This window comes from Ipomoea triloba, chromosome 1, assembly GCF_003576645.1.
Source record: "Ipomoea triloba cultivar NCNSP0323 chromosome 1, ASM357664v1".
NCBI lineage: Eukaryota > Viridiplantae > Streptophyta > Magnoliopsida > Solanales > Convolvulaceae > Ipomoea > Ipomoea triloba.
This window is the reverse complement of record NC_044916.1, coordinates 37,811,995-37,825,524: the sequence shown is the minus strand read 5'-3', so window position 1 is coordinate 37,825,524 and position 13,530 is coordinate 37,811,995. Positions and strand designations below refer to the sequence as shown.

General features: G+C 38.0%; 3 protein-coding genes across 6 annotated transcripts; all 3 read right to left on the bottom strand.

The window, feature by feature from the left end:
• Window positions 1-438: 438 nt before the first annotated feature.
• On the bottom strand, window positions 439-2,919 carry LOC116016336 (probable enoyl-CoA hydratase 1, peroxisomal). The gene is made up of 3 exons (XM_031256555.1): window positions 2,406-2,919; window positions 972-1,254; window positions 439-667 (listed from the first exon to the last, which is right to left on the bottom strand). The coding sequence occupies exons 1-3, from the start codon at window positions 2,813-2,815 to the stop codon at window positions 563-565; spliced, it is 798 nt and encodes a 265-aa protein (XP_031112415.1). The 5' UTR covers window positions 2,816-2,919; the 3' UTR covers window positions 439-562.
• A 426-nt stretch (window positions 2,920-3,345) lies between these two features.
• On the bottom strand, window positions 3,346-5,264 carry LOC116016229 (GDSL esterase/lipase At4g16230-like). Its single transcript, XM_031256391.1, has 5 exons — window positions 4,804-5,264; window positions 4,528-4,664; window positions 4,143-4,388; window positions 3,812-4,067; window positions 3,346-3,725 (listed from the first exon to the last, which is right to left on the bottom strand). Exons 1-5 carry the CDS (start codon window positions 5,105-5,107, stop codon window positions 3,502-3,504), a joined length of 1,167 nt encoding a protein of 388 aa, XP_031112251.1. The 5' UTR covers window positions 5,108-5,264; the 3' UTR covers window positions 3,346-3,501.
• A 560-nt stretch (window positions 5,265-5,824) lies between these two features.
• Window positions 5,825-13,464, bottom strand: LOC116016086 (RGS domain-containing serine/threonine-protein kinase A). Of its 4 annotated transcripts, XR_004097709.1 has the most exons (15): window positions 12,465-13,464; window positions 11,845-12,259; window positions 11,084-11,756; window positions 10,755-10,795; window positions 10,293-10,361; window positions 9,839-9,939; window positions 9,587-9,665; window positions 7,883-7,981; window positions 7,667-7,735; window positions 7,520-7,569; window positions 7,339-7,420; window positions 7,134-7,228; window positions 6,624-7,015; window positions 6,430-6,532; window positions 5,825-6,084 (listed from the first exon to the last, which is right to left on the bottom strand). XR_004097709.1 is itself a non-coding variant. In XM_031256251.1 (13 exons), exons 1-13 carry the CDS (start codon window positions 12,932-12,934, stop codon window positions 6,892-6,894), a joined length of 2,367 nt encoding a protein of 788 aa, XP_031112111.1. In that variant the 5' UTR covers window positions 12,935-13,464; the 3' UTR covers window positions 6,378-6,891. The 4 variants fall into 4 exon arrangements, 1 of the variants encoding a protein (XP_031112111.1); XR_004097707.1 differs by having other exon boundaries at window positions 6,430-7,015; XR_004097708.1 differs by lacking the exon at window positions 5,825-6,084 and having other exon boundaries at window positions 6,374-6,532.
• Window positions 13,465-13,530: the final 66 nt, after the last annotated feature.

The window sequence follows — 13,530 nt, the reverse complement described above, 5'->3', positions numbered from 1 at the left end:
GATCAATGGGCCGTGATTAAGGCCCACCCTTTTTTGTTGGTGAGCCCAAAAGCCCATACTAATATTACTCTACTTTTGGTAAACATTTTCTTTTTGGTTTCCTTTTCTTAATTTTTATTTTTTTCTTTTTTTAATTAAAAAAACTGAGAATTTTTCAGTTAATAAACAATTAAACATGTTCCATGAATATGAATCTACAAGTGAAAAAAAAAAAAAAAAAAAAAAAAAAAAAAGCAAACTAGTGAATGTAACACTAGACATAAGAAAAATTAACAATAGTGTTCCACTCTAAATTAATTAAAACTATTATACCAAGAAAGTGACCAAAATGATGAGTTTATTCGTTTTCAAGACTGACTGTCCTTACCAGTCTTAAAAATGACTCCTATCCTATACCATACATAGTAACATAGGGTTGGAAAGTAAAAGAAATGGAAATGGCAGAAAAGAGAAAGTGGTAGTTTATTTCTTTTGGAAGGAAAGAACATTACAGGGCAATGAAGATGATGAATACATCCCAGTTTTATTTTACAATACAATGATGAAGAAAAAAAACTAAAATCTACAACTTGGAGGAAGGTTTTTTTGACCTGCGACTTGCTATGAATTCTTGCATCTTCTGAAATTGCTCCTTAGTCATTCCATCATAATACTCATGCCCTCTCTCCTGGAGAAAAACAATGATCACATAGATTGTGTCAACTTTCAATCAAATTCATATAGAAAGCGCGGGCGGGTAATGGAACCCCTAAAGTGGAATACAAATTACAAAGGTAATTTTTGGCAACGTTTCAGTTACCATATTCTTTTAGGTGATCTTAAATGATGAGAATATAGAATGAAGCACCAAGACAAAATGGATGGACAGCCTCCCAACTAGTATTGTAACTATCACCCAGAACAATGAAGGATTTGGGCTAACCTAATTCAGAAAAAATATGGATCCAAGAGAAGAAGACATTTTTGTTTACCTTCTCAAGAGCAAGAGCACGACCCAAGTCAAGATTGAAACCATCATTTATTACTGCCTTGTACCTTAACACCATGTCCTGGTTGTTCTTGATTATTGCTTCTGCAATCTGTCGAGCCTTTTTCAAGAGTTCACTTCTTTCAACAACATGGTTCACAAAACCCAGCCTTTCTGCTTCATTAGCAGTTAGAGGTGTTGCAGTAAGTGACACTTCACGAGCTTTGTTCGGCCCTATTACGCGTGAAAGCTTCTGAGATAGACCCCAGGAAGGAAATATCCCAAACCTGCAGAAACAATAAGAGTGTCCATTGATAGATTGACCTGACATACATGAAACCATTCAACTTACTCTTATTTTTACACAGAAATGACTACAGAAATTTTTGTAACCATAAACCATTCATGGTAGGGGAGAACTATTTGTCTATTTCACCTATTAAAGATTTTCTTTTGACCCCCCCAAAAAAAACCTGAAAAAAAAAGTACCACAAAAAAATCCCAAAAGTCACATAAACACAAAGTTTATACCTTAAAGAGGACCAAATCTGAGCACCCTAATAATCATGACTATTTATAAATCATGTTATATCCTGTTTGGAATTGGAAAACTGATACTGTAGCATATCATCAATTTCTATAGGACAGTGACAAATCAAGGCAACGTTGAAGCAGATAGATTGTGTTCTAGGACTAGCACTCAAGAAACAATTCCTAGAGATATCATAAGTACTCAATGCCTTATCGGTTGATATCCATCTTATTCAGAGCAGATAAATTGCAATCCCTAACTTTTTTTGAAGCTTTATATACTCAAAATAGCATAAGCTGGGGCAAATATTAAGAGGCAAAAGCAAGCCTCTTCTTCCAAGAAGCTTCAAGATCAATACTTTTTCAATTTTCAAGAAGATCAAAGTGGTCGGTCCAACCAAATCCTATAGGATAGGGTGAGTGCTTAGGTGTGGGGGCGAATGTGTTGAGAGGTAGTACTGTAGTAGGGTGGGTAGGTTTGTTCAAGAGACTGTATCTACTATCTACTAGGAGATGCAGATTGCAGACAGCTTTGGGGCTGCTAAAAATTCTCTCAAGTTTAATGCTCAGCCATCTAAAAATTGATCCAATTGGTCTAACCATTGATTAGTTGATTACAGTATCTTGTTTCAAATACTGAAACCCAGGAATGATCGATCACAAAGACAAATCCAAAGCAAAGGCATTTTACAAAATAATTTTAACATCAGCATTAGGATTCAAATTGTAACATCAAGCTAAGCATCCAAATTGACATGTTATATTAGAAAAAGACATATATTTTTAGTAGTTTTCAGATATGAATTGACAAAACTAAGAATGACAAACAAACAGGAAAGCGGCTAATTTGCATATAACACAACATAGTGCAAGCAATGATAAGTAGAAAAAGAATGTAAGATGAAACCTTGCATGAGTATCGAGGAACTTAGCATCGTTGGAAGCAACCAATATGTCGCAAGCGAGGGCGATCTCAAAGCCAGCAGTGACAGCAAAGCCGGCAATTGCTCCGATGATGGGCTTAGGGCAGAGTTGCATCTGGGCCACAGGGTCAGCCTGAACGTCCTTGACGTCACCCTTGAAAACATCCTCAGCTGCTGTCAAGTCGACTCCGGAGCAGAAAGAAGGGCCGGTGGCGGTGAGAATGATGACCCGAACAGATTTGTCTGCGGTGAGAGACTTGAAACCTTGAGCTAGATCCGTCATCATGGCCTTGGTTAAGGAGTTGAGCGACTTAGGTCGGTTTATTATGATCCAACCAACGCCGTCGTGGTCGCGGTTCACCACGATCAGCTTTTCTGGCACCCCCCTCTCCATTTTCTTTTCTCGATGTACACTACACTACAACTATCAATCAATCCTTATAGTAATTGCCAATTGGTAGAGTAATAAGTAAAACGTATAACGTATAAAACGTTGTTATTTGCCTATTAGAAGACAAAGGGATATAATGGAGCCTGGAGGTTGCGTTGCGTGTAGGAATGCGCGCCCTATCCATTCATCCGGAAGAGGCGACAGTGGCTCCAATTTTTTATTTTTTTTGTGTGCCCGCCCTCCAAAGAGTTGATGGTTCCGATATCAGGTCAGCTCACTTAAATTTAATTAGGTTAATTTATTGCTGACTCGCAAATTATAGGAAAAAAATTTGTGTGTATTGAAACAACTTTATTATAAAAATTAAAAATCAAATTTTATACACTCAATTATTCATTTTTAGACGCTAATTATTATTAATTTTGGTCTTTTGGGTTAAATTGACATCTGGCTTAAGTTAATGAATAGATCAGACTTGTGATGAAAGAAAAGTAGTTAGGAAAACATAGGTAGTACAAATTGCAGATGGAGAAATGAATGACGACATTTAATTAATTTGATATGATGAAGCCATGGCAGTTAATTGGTTCCTAAATAATGTATATGATGATGAGCTGAAAGAATATATATTAATATATGAGTAGGTAGTGTATATGTGGATGAGGGATGGAGGATGTGGATCATCGGAGCTAGGATGATAAGAGTTGTCTGATATTGAGCGGCCAAATATGACGGGAATCGCCGTCGATTAGGCGGTTTGCTATGATGGTATTAGCAGCATCCGTGGGATGGTAAGGATCCCAAAACACATACTTTGATCTGTCTGGGCACACTTTAGACGATGGACCGCATGGAATGAGACCCCCATATTTCCCAGCCACGTAGCAGCATGCTGAGTTTGCATTCTCAAACCCTGCCATGCCATGCCCATGCCCATGCGCGCATTATTAGAAATTTATTAAGCAAGTTTGTATATGTTAAATTCATGGATGAGCGTACCGTATGCAGTGTAGTTGGTAATAATGTCGTGTACGATAGTGTAGACATCAGCGTACACAAAAGTTGATCCATCAAGATTGGAGTTGAGCTCCGTCACAAGACTCCTGAGCTGGTTGTTGAATAACTGAGCTAAATGGTTTGGCAAAGCGACGCAGGCATCTCCGGCGCCGGGATTTATGTCCCTCTGATATGGAATACACCCCACAGGCCCAACATTTGCCACTACCACCTTTCTACCTCCCATCATGTACACTCTCTGCACCACCATATATTACATTATACATATATGCATATTTAATTTAATTAAGTTGTAGATAGGTGCAGTGCGTACAGTTAGCTGGGTTCTGAATTTGGAAATCATGGCATTGACGAATAGTTGTGGAGGGACTAAGTTGCGCTCCAGTGTTGAGACAAGCGGGGTGAAGTAATTGTTGATGAAATCATTTGAGCCTATGGTTACAGAAAACATTGCGTTCTCCAATAATTTGCTCGCTGCTCTCCAACCTATGCTTCGGATTACATCTTCTCTCGTGTTTGCAAAGTTGTCCAGTTGTGCATCAAAGTTGATCCTTCCACCCTACACATACATACATACACAAACAGTACAATCTATTTCATGAACACGACGTACATAGAGCTGAGGCAGATCAGGATCATTAAGAAATAATAATGAATGGAGATCGATCTATGGAGCTGAGGAGGATCGGTAATCATACAAATAAATTTCCAGTTTCATTAAGAATACCCGCAGCACCGGAGGCAAAATTGACGCCTTGCAGAATCACCGGACCGCTCGTCGTGGGAGCCAAGTACGGCGGAGTAAACCCAGCTGCAGCTAACCCCATTTCCTGTCCTGCAGGGCATGCTCATCATCATCAGAATTAAGCTAGCTAGCTAGCTAATTAACCTAAAATCGATCCAAAAAGCGTGCGTGCTAACTTACGTTATTAAGAAACAATTCAACTTAATTAACCAGTATGTATGTAACTTGCCTATGATATCAACTATTGTTCTTCCGTTGGTGTATCGACCGGTTGGCATCCCCAAATCAATCCCATTTGGGGCATAGTTGGCCTTGGAAAGAGTTGCAATGAAATTATTATTACCGGCATCAACCAATGAATCTCCGAACACAAAATTGGCAGGGATGATCAGTTTCTCAGCTGATGATGAGCAAATCCCTATCCCTATCCCTATCCCTTGCCGCCCCCAAAACAACAATAATAATACTATTCTCAAACTTTGAAACACTACACTAACCAAATACTGAATTCGCTGCTGCATATGCTTTCCCATTTCAATCCCTGGCCTTTCCAGCTTACAAATACAAATCAAACATATATGTATGTATGGTGGTGCATGCCTAAAGAATACGTACTGGCCTTCCAGGCCATATATATATATATATAGGGAGAGAGATCAGAGAGAAACTATATATATTGATTATTGACAAGCTAAGCTAGCAGTCAAAAATAGAATAGGATAGGTAAATTAAACAGGAAAGGACAAAACTGGCAAATGAATATAATGGCATGATGAAGAAGACGGCAGTGAGAAGTATATATATATATGTCAAATTGGGCAAGCTAATTAAGCCAAGCTTTACAGTTTACACACTAGCTAGCCTAGCCATATATGGTGGCCTGGCGTACAATGTAATTATTGAGGCAGCTATGATACATACAACGTATGTTGTAACACTCAGATCACCACCCACTGCACATGAAACCTTGTGGTATAGTTAATATATATAATATAATATAATATATAATGCTTCTTCTACAGACTTTCCGTCAAAATTAAAACAATTCAACTAACGATCGAATTGAAGATGAAAGAAAGTTAGTTGTGGGTGGGTTATTGCGGCCGGCCAATTAGCCGTAGTTGCCGGGAAAATATATAGTAAGTGTAAGTTGTGCATGTTCAGATCAGATCAGAGTAATAAAAATAACATAAAATTAAAGAATTCCAACGGCCAACATACATCGAGCTGAGAGAATTGAATGCAGTCACTTGGATTAGCAACATACCATTTATTATGTAGATAGAAATTGCAGTTGCGCAGCCTATACTAGCTACCTCCCCTATCTATCCATCCATCTATATTCACAACTACATTACATATATAGTGTTGAAGTAGAAGGATAGAGTGGATGATAAGGTGGTCATTGAATACAAAGAAAGCTACCTACTACGCTTCTTGGCACTTCTGCTTTCTTTAATAAATTCCATCTCAAAAACCGTCGATCTGCCACCGCCAAATGGTCAAAACTCTGAGAATATAGTGAAAGAGTAAAGGCGGCATTACGTCTCGATCATATTTGGTATTCTCATTTTGAAATTTTGTGCCAGCTAGCTAGCTAGCTGGTTTCTCCTTCAATTCCCAATGTTCGTTGTGTATATATGTTTCAATTTAAAGTTTCCAAATTTTCACGTCAAACTAGCCTAAGAGGATCCATCTCTTCTCTTCTCCAACTTATGGGTGGTGGATACATTCTTGAATTTTTCAAAGCCCGCCCTCCCACTTGATTGAATTTAATAGACGACGACTAAGACCAACCAAAAATGTAATATAATGTATATACTTTTGAATAAGTTAATTTGAGTCAGATGCATACACTCAACTGCAAATGCAAATGGCCGGCCGGTTGGACTAGATCGAATAGTAGAATGTAGGATTTACAGAGGTTCTGAATGATTCCATACTACTCCGTATAAAAGCTGCAAGCATCCAGAACATGAATTCACTCCCACAAATAAATACTAATACTAATACTAATAATAATAATAATAATAATAGGCCACCACTCACTCAATTCATCAACTCATTTGAGATAGCTGGTTTTGCCCTGTATGTGTCACTCTAATTTCCCTGCATTGGCAAACACCAATTAGGCATATGCCTTCAATTTTTCGTTCGTTTGTTCATTCCGACAACACAAGCAAATTTTGCTTTCAATTAATGGCGGCCATGCCAGCCATCCGCCATCCACTGACACTGCAAACTTTGAGAACCACTCAGTTCATCTGTCGCAATATCGTTGCTCAACTTTAACATAAACACACACCAATTTCATCTATCACTCCTTTTGGCTACTCTCCATTGCAGCATTGCGAGCTGCTTGAATCTGAATAGCACACTGCCTTTGCAGATCTTTAAACTTATCCACCAATTCCTGGAAGGATGGACGACACTGTGGCTCGCTGAATTCCACAATGTTGAAATTCATATCAGTTCACTTGGCATTAAATATCAAATGGAATCCCTAACAATTAACCTAACACCATCACTTCAATGGAAAGAGAATAAACAGATACTAACCTATGCCAGCAGCTCCCGATTATAGAAGCCCACTGTGGATCCACATCCTTTGGAATATCTAGCCGTTGGTTCATGAATCCTACTGCCCCAATCACCTTCAATTGCCACAAAGTTCAGTTTTTTTTTAGCATTTATACATCTGCCACTTCATTAATAACTTCTCTACATCGTGCCTACTCTAAACTGTGTGGAAGACAAATCATACCTGCATCGTATTGAGGTTTTCCCAAGGGATCTTTTCAGTGGCAATTTCCCACAATATCACCCCAAAACTGTACACATCAGCCCTACATCCATACAAACAAGACATCATTTCAACATCTAAAATTCAAAACTTTGAATAATTATCTTATCAAAAGAATATTAAAGCTGGCGGCATGATATACTTCTCATCTGAAGGCTCATTGCGAAGAACTTCCGGAGCCATCCATTGAGGCTGCAAAACAGAACTTGAGATAATTTTTCTTAATGAAACGAAAAACAGCATATTGAAAGGCACTTAAAAAGCAGAGGTTGTGAGTTCCAGTGGATACCGTTCCTTTACCCGTCTTTGTTGTCAGATATGTTTCATGTTTGACCCTTGACAATCCAAAGTCCCCCACCTGTTAAGATCATAAAGTGAGATCATTTTGAACTATCAATGTTTCTAGAACCTCCAAACAACAAGAAATGAAGCAAGGAGATTGACTTGGCAGGTAAGCTACAACTACTCATGAATCATGATGAAAGAAAGAAAAACAAAATCAGACCTTCACAGTCCAGTTCTTGTCAACAAGAAGATTTGAAGACTTCAAATCACGGTGAACAAGTGGTGGGCTGAGATGATGGAGATAATTCATCCCTCGTGCCTGCAAACAGAAATATAAAGAAACTTATGAGAACTTTTATGAAATGAACTACATTAATACTTACTAATTTCTCAACAAATAAACACAAAAAGATGCTAGACATAGTAGCAGAAAAGAGAAATATGTAAAAAAAAAAAATATGAATGATAATCTGATGGGAACAAACAAAAGAATGGAGACTTTCAGGGCTAAATTGTACATGCAGCATGTTGATTACAAATAGTGAATATGAAATTCTCAAGGTGAACCAGTTAGAATCCTACTTCTACACCCATGGAAGGTCATTCATGTTAATCCATTTGATTTGTAGCTGTATCAGAAAACATATACATGTAAAATCAGGAAAAATGGCTTGACAAGGAATCTAAAAGATTGGGTTGTATGATGATTCCCTAGATGCAATTGCAGGAATATGCTCCAAGATAGGAAGTGCTGACTTTTTTTCCAAAATAAATAAATAAATAATCATCATCGTCATCATTAAATAATAAATAAATAAATAAGAAATTCCAAGACATGGTTCATTATTAAATCAGGTAAACATCAATGTTTGGATGAGGATTCCAGCTGGATAGAGAAATTCGAATCCAACTTTAGCTCGGTCATTTTAGGCAAATTATACTGTGCACCACGGTGCACATAGCAATGTGCATCACGTACCTAAACGACGTCGTTTTGAGCATTGTAAACTAATCGTCCGTTTTTTTTGGAAATCACGTTTCCCATTTCGGCCGGTCTTTGTATTTATGTTAATATTCTGTGTATTCCAGGCAATCATTCTGTGTATTCTAGGCAACCATTCTGTGTATTATAGGCAACCGTTATGTGTATTCATGTTAGTAACACATGTTGTGATTTCATGTTAGTAATACATGTTGTGATGTGTTTGTGCATTCGAATGTTTAGGAGGATGAGTTCTATGTATTTTGTGTAAATATTATGTGTATTCATGTTATTAACACAAGTTGTGATGTGTTTGTGCATTCGAATGTTAGGAGGATGAGTTCTGTGTATTATGGGCATCAATATTATGTGTATTATGGGCAAACATTCTGTGTATTCTAGGCAAACCTTCTGTGTATTCTATATAATGATTATGTGTATTATAGATAATGAATTCCCTTGAGTCATTTCGCGTCCACTAACATCTGTGTATTTTGTGTCAATATTCTGTGTATTCTGGGCAAACATTTTGTGTATTCTAGGCAAACGTTCTGTGTATTATAGCTAATGATTATGTGTATTATAGATAATGAATTCCCTGAGTCATTCGCGTCCGCGTCTACTAACACCAAAACGACGTCGTTTTACGTACGTGGTGCACATTGCTATGTGCACCGTGGTGCAGGGTATAATGATTGGTCATTTTATGACTAATTTTCCAACACAGCTCTCTGTACTTGGGCAGCCACCATAGGAGTTACACAACTTAGTTTTCTTTCATTTGCTAGGATATATGCCTCCCAAGTTCAGCTGTATGAAAATGACAGCCTTCTACCTTTTATTTTCTGTTTTTTTGTTTGATAGAATGTTGTAACCACAACTATTCCCACCCTAAAATAAATAAATAAGTAAATAAATAAGGAAAGGAACTATGGTACTCACTATATCTAAAGCCATGTGAACACGCCGTCTCCAATCTAATTTGGATGTATTCCTCTGAAGTAACCTAAATAAACTTCCTCTTCATACATGAGAAGCACAATTCTTTTTGTAGGTTAGTCACAGAACTAGAGATTCCAATATCATAATATAGTTTATTAGAAATGTTAATGATAAATGCCAATTGCTCTGGGAGTAGCCAAAGAAAAATAAGAAGGGAAGAGGATTGGAGCAAATAGAAAGTTTATGACTGACCTTGGGAGGAACTCGGTAACAATGCAGAGACGCTGAGGAGAAGTTACTGCACCCATGAAAAGCAGAATATTTGGATGTCGAAGTCTTTTCATTAGTGACACCTTCAGAAAACATCAGCAAGATATATCACTAGGAAATTTGTGAAAGTAGAACTTTCAATTGAAAGAGAGAAAAGGGGGATCCATTTGATTTATGCAAGTTCCTGAAGCATAAATTTAATGTTCAAAACCAATTTTTTTCAACAAGGTTAAAACTCATCTGTTGAAGTTCAGTGTTTTTTACAGAAACGCATCTGCTTTAATTTAATGGGTGATACTATGCAACCACATTAGTCAAACACTGAAAGAACTCTAATTGGACTGCAAATATCTGGAACTCATCCCCAGAAACTCTATGATAGCTTGAAATTCACAAGTAGTGCTCTGCAAAATGAATGAATAACAAATATACTCACCTCCTGTCTGAAGGAAAAAATAATATCATCAGAATATTCTTGCTTGGAAAATACTTTAACAGCAACATCCTGAAAAAATATACATAATTTCACTTCAATAGAGTATCAGCAAATTTCATCATTTTCTTTTGACTTTTTCGATCCTAAAAATAAGTTTGACGCATCAGTGTTTCATGTAATTTCACATGTAAACTCAGGCTTAGAGCATTTCACAAATTTTAATTTGAATATGCAGACTACTCATTACTGAATGCATTGCCCACACAGGTTGCATAAGCTCCTTAGTGAAATATGCTAAACAGTTTAATCACATTTTCCCCAACTTGTGCTAATATACAAATATATATCTTCTGGATGAATTGAACTTGACAAATATTTTTATCTCAATTCAGCAGATAGGAGGTTTTTAAACACATTTTCATGGAAAGAGTTATATTTCAAGGAAGAGTTCAAGGAACATACTGATCCATACCACAGAGCATGATAAACATTTCCACATGAACCTGGGAAAGAGATTGAGGGAAATGTGAGAAAAAGAAGAAATATAAAATGTCAAAAGAAGTAAAGAAATTCACACACAAAATACAAGAATCTGTTGACCCTGACAAAGTTTAATGGGTGATATATTCCCATAAGACATTGAATATTTCTTTAGTTATGAGGAAACATTAAGGTATTCTATTACATTATTTCTTGGTTAATTCCATTGGAAATGTACATCAACTCAAGAAGAGTTGGCATGAACTAAAATCTTTTGGCAATAATAACCTGTAAAAAGGATATTTCAATACCTTGACCAATATGTTCCCCAATTGTTAAATCCTCCCATAAAATCTCATAGTCCAAGCAATCAGTATCGATGTCAACTTTATTAAGAGCACTACTGCTGGTACTTCCAGCGCTACTCGCACTGCTTGTGCTATTAACATTAAATGATGATGACCATGATCCTGAAGCCTCATTCACGGTGGTGCGATTAATTTCACCGATTTGACTTTCTGGCTTTATTGCCAGATTAGAACTATTTTGAGGCTGACTATAATCATTGTCTTGGTCATTATGTAACCAGGGCCAGCCAAAACGAGTATTTCGTGCCTCAGATCCTTCTTGTTCATTTCCTTTCCATGGCCAAGATAAAGTCCTCTTTTGAATCCATGCTTCTGCCTTTGAAGTAATTATCTTGGAGATCCTAGGTTTACCCTCACTCTCATCCCCAGAATCTCTGGAGTATTTTTCAGGGGAGTCCTCCTTGGAAGCATTAGAGAACACTCCAAATGGAGAAGGATGTATATCTCCTCTTGGAGTACTAGCTCCACTCGAAGTTGCATCCTCTCTGTGATCTGACAAAGCAGAATCAGAGAAAACATGATTGGATTGATGACTATCTCCACTTCCACCTTCACGAACCACACCGCTCTCCACAGTTTTTATTTTTGACTTAACCTTGTTGCTCACTTTTGAAGCCTATATGAGTTCACCACAAAGTCAATATGCACATGCTTGTTGGAATAAAAGATAAAAGAACTACAGATAGGCATATAAGAATACTAACCAAATTGGATAGTTTTGAGGCAATTGCAACTTGCAAAGGCTGTTGAGGATCAAGCCCAAGTTTTTCAGAAGCAATGCTTCTTGCCCTGCTAGAACTTGAATCAGAATCCATCTGCTTTGCCACAGTGAATGCTGCCTTTGCTTCTTGAAATGGTTTTACATCTACTGACACGCATATCAGCCCAATCAAAGTACCATCATCATCATAGAAAGGGGTATTGGTTGTCATTACAGAAAATCTAATCCCTAGCTTATTCTTCACTGGGAACTGCCCAGTCCAACTCTCACCCACACACACACGACTAATAATATCACCAGCCATATTAAAATCTCGAGGATCCACTAGGAGGTCCATGATACTTTGCCCCAGAGCCTCTGCAGCTGAATAACCATACAGGTGTTCAGCCATTCGATTCCTGCACAAAAATTTCATCCATTCTCTCAAAAATCAAGTAAACTTATTGCTCACACTTCAATCCCACACCAGAAATATCCTAAATGGTTCAAATTTAAACCACATTTGACGCTAAAGAAATGATAATTCTGCGGTACCAGATAAAAATCAACGAATTGAATAATATTCTAAAGAAGCAGTTCAACAGAAAATAGCAAGTGACTGACCAGTAAATTATTCGAGAACTACGATCAAGTATATGCACTGATTGGCCCATTGACTGCAATATATTCAAATAATGTCTGTCACTAAATTTCACAGAAGCTGGACCTCCGACACCACAGCTTTCGTCGCCGCCGCCGCCGTCATCGCCTCTATGCACGTCTTTACTACTACTCTCCCTCTGCAGCGGAGAAGAATGTCGAAATGAGGCAGAACCCCTTTTCCACACAGCCATAGCGCCACCCTCAAATCCACTATGCTTTCCGCCGCCCCCAAGCTTTAACCGCCGCGGCCGTTGCGGGGAGATAGAGTGTGACCTTTGTCTCTCTGATCTGTAATCGCTCGAAACCATGAGCTTCGACATCTCCTCTTTCAAGCGCGCATGCCCTGCCTCCAGCTCATGGATCTTCTTTAGCAGCTCCTCCGCTGGCGGTATCTGTGACGGCGGCTCAGCTGATGCTGTTGTATTTTCCATTGCAATTCGACTTTCAAAAATAAAAATCAAAATTCCACCGAGCTAATATTCTCTATATCCAAGTTGACTCTCTTCTCTCGCCCCCTCGCTACACATATTTATGGAAGAATTGATTGAATGGATCTACAGCTACAATCGCTTGTGGCCTTGATTACCTATCAACAAAATTGTAGCTAAAATGAAGAAACTGTGAGCTGAAGAAGCCGCCTTTTTGCGATTTCTCTCTCTCTCTACTCGTCGTTATTCTCTGTACGCTTGTAGCTTATTGCGCTTTCTCTCTCTCTTCTGGTTGTGGATCATTTCATTGGTCTTCTCTTTCTATGTTTTTCAACTGCACGCAGAATTACTTCAATTAATGTAGTTATGACCGCCAAGATGTTTTGACCATTCACTGCGGCGGCGCGTGTAACCGTACGCATCACTTCAGCCAATAATGTGCTGATAATTTGTCATTTTTCTTAATTTTCAGTTTTTCCTTTTCCTTTCCCTTTTGTTTCTGGTCGAGGACTGAGGACCGCCACTACGGCTTATAGGACGTGGACTCCATTTTTTCTCTTTTTCAATTAACTTAAAACGCCTTTTCAAGTTTTTAAACA

Coding starts and splice junctions, on each gene's coding strand:
- LOC116016336 (XM_031256555.1), bottom strand. CDS start 2,815: ATGGAGAGGGGGGTGCCAGAAAAGCTGATCGTGGTGAACCGCGACCAC. Junction 1,255..2,405: donor TTCCTCGATACTCATGCAAG/GTTTCATCTTAC, acceptor TTGTTTCTGCAG/GTTTGGGATATTTCCTTCCT. Junction 668..971: donor GTGCTCTTGCTCTTGAGAAG/GTAAACAAAAAT, acceptor GTTTTTCTCCAG/GAGAGAGGGCATGAGTATTA.
- LOC116016229 (XM_031256391.1), bottom strand. CDS start 5,107: ATGGGAAAGCATATGCAGCAGCGAATTCAGTATTTGGTTAGTGTAGTG. Junction 4,389..4,527: donor ATGAAACTGGAAATTTATTT/GTATGATTACCG, acceptor ATGTATGTGTAG/GGTGGAAGGATCAACTTTGA. Junction 3,726..3,811: donor TACCAACTACACTGCATACG/GTACGCTCATCC, acceptor ATGGCATGGCAG/GGTTTGAGAATGCAAACTCA.
- LOC116016086 (XM_031256251.1), bottom strand. CDS start 12,934: ATGGAAAATACAACAGCATCAGCTGAGCCGCCGTCACAGATACCGCCA. Junction 11,757..11,844: donor CCTCAAAACTATCCAATTTG/GTTAGTATTCTT, acceptor GAACTCATATAG/GCTTCAAAAGTGAGCAACAA. Junction 7,421..7,519: donor AATGAGCCTTCAGATGAGAA/GTATATCATGCC, acceptor GTATGGATGTAG/GGCTGATGTGTACAGTTTTG.